The 9429-nt window shown below is 44.8% G+C and overlaps 1 protein-coding gene across 1 annotated transcript in view; it reads left to right on the top strand.

Annotated features, from left to right (window-relative positions):
- The first annotated feature begins 5471 nt into the window (after positions 1-5471).
- The window catches only part of LOC129697688 (uncharacterized), a 14586-nt gene continuing 10628 nt past the window's right edge, over positions 5472-9429 (top strand). The window contains exon 1 of the mRNA XM_055636397.1: positions 5472-5979. Coding sequence (XP_055492372.1) covers positions 5472-5979 — 508 coding nt within the window. The remainder of the gene's footprint in view (positions 5980-9429) is intronic.

The raw sequence follows: 9429 nt of genomic DNA, 5'->3' as shown, positions 1-9429 counted from the left end.
CACTTTCTTTACTTTCTCTACTTCTATCTTTTTCTTAAAGCTCAAAAATTGAAGCGGTACAAAAAATGTATTAAGACCTATGTGTTGTGTAGTATTGTAACTTACCGTACTTCTAATAAAAATAAAATTAAAAAAAAAACTAAAAAAAAACGTGCAAACACGATATCCATTTGCGGAGGAGAACCCTCCTGGCCCGACTCCCCCGAGACTATGGTTGTGTGCTCCAGGTCGTGGATTGAACACATCGGTCATCTGAAGGAGGTATTTCATCGTCTAGCAGAGGCAAACCTAACGATCAATCTGAGGAAGTGTGAGTTTGGCCAGGCCATGGTAATGTATCTGGGTAAGGTGGTGGGCCGGGGTCAGGTTCGCACTCTCAAGGAAAAGGTGCGGCATATTGTCGCATTTCCTGCTCCAACCTCTCGGACTGAACTCCGTGGGTATCTGGCTATGGTTGGGTACAATAGAGGATTCTGTCCAAACTTCTCTGCGGTGGCTGCCCCTCTGACGGATTTGCTGAGTCCGAAGGTAGCTTTTGTGTGGTCCGCAGAGTGTCAACAAGCCTTTGATCATATTTTCTGGTGCGCGCACCTATGCTTGCGGCACCTGATTTTGAGCGTCCATTTAAGCTGGCAGTGGATGCTTGTGATCGTGGGGTTGGTGGAGCTCCCAGGATGATTCAGATGGGGTGGAGCATCCAGTTTCGTACTTCTAAAGAAGTTTAATCGACATCAGAAGTGGTACTCCACCATTGAGAAAGAAGCCCTTGCTTTTTTAATGTCTCTGAATCATTGCGAGATTTATGTTGGCTCCTCGAATGTCCCTGTCATCGTACTCACGGATCATAATCCTTTGGTATTTCTGCAGAATATGAAGAATAAGAACCGGCGGTTAATGAGCTGGAGTTTACAGCTGCAAGTCTACAACCTGGAGGTCAGGTATATCCGTGGCAAGGATAATGCCTTGGCTGACGCCTTGTCGCGCCAGTAGCGTTTTAGCTCCTGAATAGTTTCTGGGATTTGGTGGTGTTTTTTTCTCTCTTCTTCCAAAACTTATTCAGTATCTTTGGGTGGGGGTGGTTGTAGGCCCCCCCCCCCCCCCCCCCCCCCCCCCCCCCCCCCCCCCCCCCCCCCCCCCCCCCCCCCCCCCCCCCCCCCCCCATGCTATGTATGTACTTACCTTTCTCTGGTTCTCTCCAGAGTGCAGGCCTCGTGGCTGTGAGTCTGGAATCAAGGGGTTAAAAGGCTCCTGTACCCGATTGGCCAAGCTGCGTCAGGTGACGGGTGACTCATCTGAAGCTTAAATACCAGAGTTTCCCAGGATTCTCTCTCTTCTTCATAGACTCTGACTTGTGAGCAGCCTGCTGATGTGAGCTGAGGAAGGCCTGGCCACATGGCATAGAACTTTGTGCACTTTCACCATTACTTGTTAACAAATATTGAATTGGGACAGATAATGACTGACCTTAGTGTTTTCGGGTATTTCGTTTCAGGGTTATATCTCTTTAGGCAGGTTTTAGATTCTCCAGTTCGACGTGGCTCATTACGTGGCTGGCTGGAGCACTGTTAAATTGTTTGTTAGTCCATCCATATCCCTGACTGGGTTGTTTAAATCAGGTTTGGGTTTTGTGTTCCATTGAAAAATTAAAACTATTTTTGAACTTGAACCTGGTTTTTGAATTATGTTACGCGGCTCTGAAGTACCTGCATTCGGGACTCTTAACCATCCCACTTATTAAACTCCTCGGCTCCTCTGAAAACCCGTACAGTCTCTTTTAGCAGGTCATCTCCGTGGTACACTCCTGAACTGCGCCATATGAAAATGGTGGGACGGCGTCTGGAGAGTCTTACAAAGAAAACTGAACTAACTATTCACCACCAAATGCATACAGATCATCTTCTCTCATATAAAAATGCCCTGACTGCTGCTAAATCCTCCAACATCATCAACAACAGTGAAAATAACACTCGGACTTTATTCTCCACTGTCAACAAACTGCTTAAGCCTTCTGCAACCTCGAATCACCTCACCTCCACTGCTCAGTGTAATACGTTTTTGGACTTCTTCAGTACCAAAATCACCAGCATTCATCACCAATTGAACTCTTTCTCAGCTGCTGCTCACAACAGCCTTCCACACTGGACTCCCCACTCTCCACCCTATCTACTTTCCAGCTTCCAACAGTCTAGGAAATGACTAAACACTTCACCAAGTCCAAGAGCTCCTCCTGCTTGCTTGATCCCATCCCTACTGTCCTGGTTAAATCCTCCCTATCAACTGCTACTGTCCCTACATGTCTCAAAACAGTTTCTGTCACCCCGAATCGAAAAAAAAACCAGGTTCTGATCCAAACAATCCAAATAACTACCGCCCCATCACCAACCTCCCATTCATCACTAAACTTCTGGAAAGGACAGTAGCGACACAACTTCAAGTCCACCTTCAAAAACAATAACCTCTATGAACCATTTCAGTCCGGTCTTCACCACAATCACAGCACTGAAACAGCCATGGTAAAAATTACAAATGATCTCCTTCTCGCAGCTGACACCGGCCACTTATCCATCCTGATCATCCTCGACCGCACAGCAGCCTTTGACACCATCTCCCACCCAATTCTTCTGGAACGTCTATCTGCCACCGGCATCAACAACAATGCACTACTTTTGCTCAAATCCTATCTACACGACAGAAAACAGTTCATCCAGGGAAATAAATTCACATCCACAACTGCCACAGTCACCCATGGTGTCCCTCAGGGATCGGTGCTGGGGCCACTGCTTTTTATCATCTATATTCAACCTCTTGGCAATATGTTCCGTCATTTTGGAATCAATTTTCACTGCTACGCCGATGATACACAAATTTACCTCTCTACAAAACCAAACACCTCCCTTCCCCCAACTGTCCTCACCACCTGTCTTCAAGCCATCAGCAACTGGATGTCAGTCAACCTTCTAAAACTCAATGGAAATAAAACAGAAGTCATGCTAATTGGCTCAATGTCCACACTCTCCAAAACCCACCCGTTCACCATTTCAGTTGATGGCTCACCCATCCCCACCTCCTCCCATGTCAAAAGTCTCGGCGTCATTCTGGACAGTAAACTTTCCCTTGGCCCCCACATCAGCAATATCACACACTCTGCATACTTTCATCTCCGCAACATCTCCAGACTCCGCCCTTCCCTCTCCAAAGACAATACAAAAGTCCTCATCCACGCTCTGGTCACATCCTGCATCGATTACTGCAACGCCTTCCTCACTTGCACCTCCAATAAACTTCTTCATCGCCTCCAATGCATTCAGAACTCTGCAGCCCGGATCATCACCCGCACCAGATCATCGGACCACATCACACCCATCCTCACTCAGCTCCACTGACTCCCTGTGCACCACCGGATTAACTACAAGATTTTACTGCTGACCTTCAAAGCCGTACACCACCTTGCTCCCCAATACCTCTCCGACCTGCTGCCACCATACACTCCTTCCCGGTCAATTTGTTCCTCCTCAGCTGCAATTTTAACTGTCCCCACATTTAGACTCAGCACCATGGGTGCCAGAGCCTTCTGCTGCTCTGCCCCACGTCTCTGGAACACTCTCCCACCTCCCATCCGTCACCTGGACACTATCGATCAATTCAAATCACAACTCAAACACACCTGTTTAGATTAGCATACCCGACATAACTTCCACCATGTTCACCCTGATTTTAATGACTTAAAATGTTTTGTGTATTTTTTGTTCTTTTTTGTTTTTAATCAACGATTTTATTATTGATAAATGTATTGTGATTTTATGACCTGTAAGGTGTCCTTGGGTGTCCAGAAAGGCGCCAGCAAATAAAATGCATTATTATTATAATTATTTTTATTATTTCAGTTGTTAAGCTCACTTTTGATAGATTGGGGTTCATCATTCATCCAAATATATCCAAATTAACATAAATCACAGATTGATTATTTGGGATTCACTATTAACTCACATCACATGTCAGTAACTCTGCCCAGGGACAAAAGGCTAGAGATAATTGAAGGTTGTATCAAGCTCATTCAGGAGCAACAACTTTCAATTGGACAGGTGCCCAGCTTGATTGGCAAATTAGTGACTGCTTTTCCAGCAGTCCAGGTTGGACCGTTGCATTACCAACAGTTACAACGTGCTAAGGAACAGGCACTGAGGATACATACGGGTCATAATGACAGGCCCATACTATTAGCAGCAGAAGCCATTACTGAAGTACAATGGTGGGTAAAGAATGTCTCAAGTTGTTCTAGCAAAATTATGGTTCAACAACCTTCCGTTGTCTTACAGACTGATGTCAGTGCCCTAGGTTGGGGTGCTACTGATACAATTTCCAGCTGTGGAGGCAGATGGAATATGCGTGAGGCATCGCTTCTGCAATCACGTGGGATTAATTATTTGTAGCTTTTGGGAGCATTTTATGGGTTTAAGGCTTATTGCTCTACTAAATGTCACCTGCATGTTCAGCTTCAGATTGACAACACTACTGCAGTGGTGTATGTTAATCATATGAGTGGAATCAAGTCGAAATCATGCGATAGATTGGTTAATCAGATCTGGTATTGGTGTATTACCAGAAACATTTGGCTTTCAGCTTTCTACCTACCAGGTAGATTCAACATAGTGGCAGACACCAGGTCACGCAAATTCAATGACAACACAGAATGGATGTTGAATCATGAGGTATTTAATGATGTTGTTGCTCGGTATGGGATGCCAGATATCGATTTGTTTGCATCCAGACTCAACCACCAATTACCTAAATATGTTTTATGGGAACCAAATCCTGGGGCAGTAGCCATTGATGCATTCTCGCTACATTGGGGAGGGATGTTTTTCTTTGCATTTCCTCCATTCTGCCTCATCAGTAGGTGTCTGCTCAAAATAAAGCAGAACTCTGCCTCACGAGTATTGGTGATACCCGACTGGCCTACTCAGCCATGGTTCCCTCTCGTTTTGGAGTTAATGACACAGCCCCTTATGACTGTTCCCAAACGTAGAAACCTTCTGGTGCACCCTGAAACTGGCGAACAACATCTTTAAAAAGCGGATTGATCTGTTAATTTGCAGATTCTAAGAAGGCCATACAGGGGGCGAGGACTTTCTGATCGAACCGTGGATGTGATTACTGCGGCCTGGAGACATAGTACCCAAAAGCAGTATATCTCTTATATTAGAAAATGGGAGGTGTTCTGTTTACAAGAGAATATTACATATCACATGGCAGGCATCTCAGATGTGCTAGAATTCCTGTCAACTCTCTATTTCGATAAAGGATTAAGCTATAGCGCGATCAGTACAGCCAGAAACGTCGTGTCCTCATACTTATGGATGGGATCAGAAGAATAGTCTATGGGGCCTCACCCTCTAACCTCTCGATTTATGATAGGAATTTTAAATTCCAATGCTCCCAGGCTCAGGTATTCGGTAATCTGGGATGTACACATGCTACTTCGTCAATGGACTCATGTCACCTCCCTGTCTTTGGCCAAGGTCACCATGAAGGTAGTCATGCCCATGGCACTGGTATCAGCACAACGAGTGCAGACATTGCAGAAGCTGCGGCTAGACAGAATGGAAGTGGCTGCAGATGCCATTACGTTTTACATTTATGAACTAGTCAAGCAGAGCAGACCAGGGGTGACAGTGTTTAAGATCATATTTACGGCATACCCCACGGATTCACGTCTATGTGTGATGTCACACTTGCTTTATTATATCAAGACCACCAGAAGCCTAAGAGGTGTGGAATCAGCATTGTTTATTAGCCACAAAAAACCCCATAAGAAAGTGTCGGTTCAGACCAATTCAAGGTGGCTGAAGCAGGTTCTGCTTTATGCAGGTATTGACACTGACAATTTGAAATCTCCTTCCACCAGGGCGGCATCAATGTCAGCGGCCAGGCCAATGGACGTCCCCATCGACTATATCCTCGCGGCCGCAGAATGGTCAAGTAAATTGATTTTTCAAAAATTCTACCATAGGCTGATTGCCGAACCAGGGCTATTTGCCCATTCAGTTTTGAGTTCAGTTTAGCCTCCCCCTGAGATGGAGGGGTTGCTATTGATTTTCTTTATTAAAATAAACCATAAATACATTTAACTCAATGTCATGGTTAATGCATTGCTGATTATTCACTCATCCTGAGTCAATCGATGCAGTGAGACGCTGGGATTTGAAATCACAGAGCTTTGAAATCTTCACGGAATCACTCCGAAATAAAATAGTAAGATTAAACGAGAAATTACCAGTTTGAATTTTGATCTTTATTTTATGAGGAATTACGTTGGTGATTACGTGCCCTCCACTCCCAACCCTCTCTCACAAAGGTCATCTGGTAGTTGTAGGTTTCTTATCTTACTATGTTACTTCAATTACTGTTACCTGTGATTTCATACCGCTGCTTTGAAGATTGACGCGCATGCGGACTGGCGGGGCTTGTTCACGTAATCACCAACATAACTCCTCATAAAATAAAGATCATACTTCAAACTGGTAAGTTCTCGTTCAATCACACTATTATACAGCATTTCCCATGCTACTGCCCACTCACCCAATCTCTCCGTCACCCTGCAGGCTCATAGCATCTTCCTCGCATCTCACACTACCATCCATCTGTGTCATCCGCAAACTTGGAGATGTCACATTGAATTCCCTCGTCCAACTCGTTAATATGTATTGTGAATACCTGGGGTACCAGCACTGAGTCTTGCGGCATTCCAGTAGTCGCTACATTCGTTCATGCATCTATATCTCCCTACACCACCGTCCGTATCTCTCACTTCCATTTCCCCGACTCTCCAGTCTGAAGAAGGACTCGACCCGAAACGTCACATATTCCTTTTCTCCAGAGATGCTGTCTGACCCGCTGAGTTACTGGAAGCATTTTGTGTCTATCTTCGATCCTCAGTATGACATTGGGTTAAAAACAAAACGCAATGTACACCTCTCCTCGAGACGTCTCATCAGATCCATTACAAAGGGCAGTAAAACATCTTTACCCGGTTGGAAAGGAATCACATTAGAAAGGCCAATGCAACATGCGGCTCATCACGGTTGAGAAGTATTTCAATGACACGATCATCAATTCCCCCATCGATCTCTAACGCGTCCAAATTTCTCATCATCTAAATGTGTTATTTTTGCACCACAATGAATGACGTCATATTTCTCATCCAATCTTGCATCGCCAATAACCATCAACACGCATTCAGTTTACTTGCGCCACTGAAGCATCTCCCGACCAACATACCAACACCTCCGTTGTTTCTGCACAGGGACGCTAGCTATCAGCCGCGTGGTTGAATTAGCTGGCCCCAAACTCTGATCACTGTGACATCTCATCAATCTTACCCTACCAACCTGATCGAGATCAGTCAGTGCCATTATTATCCTTCTGCACATAGACTTTAGAGAAAGAGTGTAGAAACAGGTCCTTCGGCCCACTGATGACGTACTCAGCGATCACCTAGCACACTTACACTATCCTTCACACTAGGGACAATGTCAAATTTACATAAACCAATTAGTCTACGAACCTGTACATATTTGCAATGCATTGGAAGGGATGCTTCATTTAGGGATGTTACAATACTCACCTTCAGCTGCCACTGGCCGTGTGCGCGACTTTGGCGCCTTAGAGGGGGTGGGGGACGGAATTAAAATGCCGTTTTGTACTGCCTATCGGAGGCGGACATCATCGGGCTGCTAAGCTGCTGGAGAAAAATCGATCCGCCTTCCGTTCGCGCTATATTTAAAAAACTAATCGCTGGACAATTTAATATTTGGATTAAATACAAAGCGACTTTGAACACCCTCAACGCCTACAACGTGACGGCAAGAAGGAGACGAAACAAAATGTAAGCCGTTTATTTTGCATATAATCTTGCTTCTTGTGATGGCTTTAATCTAATTTTACGTTGCGAAAATGTGATTTGGGCCCCATAGGAACCGGCAATGTTTTTCCTGCGGATATGGGGTTCAAATTCACCGCAAATTCAACGTTCCAATCGATCGCGTTCCAGAAGCAAGATGATTAAAAATGCTCATTATTTTTTGAGATAAGCCCTCTAAATTGCCTATATATAGTGTTATTCCCTCTTTCCATGGTCATTATTTTTAGATGAACATCTCAAAAGAACAGCAGCTAAGGTGAAGTCCAGAAACAATCTCCTCAGTAAGCTTGCTGGCTCAAAGAGGGGGGGGGGGGGGGGGGGGGGGGGGGGGGGGGGGGGGGGGGGGGGGTGGGGGGGGGGCAGCCCCCACACTGCGCATTTCAGCACTAGCCCTTGCATTTTCTTTAGCCGAATATTGTGCCCCTGTTTGGTCCAGGTCATCCCACACACACCATGTGGACACTCAACTGAACTCAACAATGAGGATCATCACAGGAACAATCCGCTCAACCCCCACTCCCCTGGCTCCCTGTCCTATCCAACATAGCCCCTCCACACATCCGGCGAGTAGTCCTCTCTCAAAGGATGCTCCAAAAGACCAAAAACTCCCCTCACCTGCCAATCCACATGGACATCTTCAACCCACCCACTGCTCGACTTCCATCTAGACGACCAATTGTAGAAGAACCCACCACCAGCTGATTTCACCATCCAATCAGCTTGGAAAAAGGAATGGGAGTCCAAGGACGTCCCAAATAAACATCTGGTACTGGCACCAATCTCCCAAGGAAGCAGTGGACGACGCTGAATAGATTCAGGACTGGACATGGCCCCTGCTTGGCCAGCCTTCACAAATGGGGCAGCAGTCCAACCCCATGGTGTGCTTGTGGAGAGCAGCAAACAATGCAACACATCATTGAAGCATGCCCTCAACAAAGACTCAAAGGAGGACTTGTCACCCTTCATACAGTAGATCAAGAGGCAACTGCTTGACTAAAGGACTTTGCATTCGCTAAATAAATAAGATATCTAAATATTCACAACAGTTTGAGTCACAGTGCAAAAAAATAATAATTTGATTATATTTCGGGTAGATGTTTCTAGATTAATTTATGGGAATTAAACATTAAATTCTTTCCATCTGGCATATAAATTCATGACAGTGAGATTTTAAAATCATGGTATATTGTGAATTCTTGGGTGAATGGGATTAGTTTGTTATTTGGATACATAGGCTATTAAAAAAAAAATTCTCAAGAAATTGAATCTACAGGACATTGTTAATGGGAAAGTAGTGGGCAGAAAGGCATGTCATGTGTGGTTTGAAGAGCAAAAACTTGTAGTTTACAATACAAAAATTGAAAAGTTGAGGAAAAACAAGGTGTACAGAGTTGCTTATTGGTTTCAATCTGAGGAATATGATGATGCTGCTGATTATGATATGCCAATTTACCAGCTAGCAACTGATCTTCTCCATAAAGACTTGGTCTATTGCTAGAAATTGTAAT

The sequence above is a fragment of the Leucoraja erinacea genome, chromosome 5 (genome assembly GCF_028641065.1).
Source record: "Leucoraja erinacea ecotype New England chromosome 5, Leri_hhj_1, whole genome shotgun sequence".
NCBI classification, from domain to species: Eukaryota; Metazoa; Chordata; class Chondrichthyes; order Rajiformes; family Rajidae; genus Leucoraja; species Leucoraja erinaceus.
This window is presented reverse-complemented; position numbering and strand designations above follow the sequence as displayed.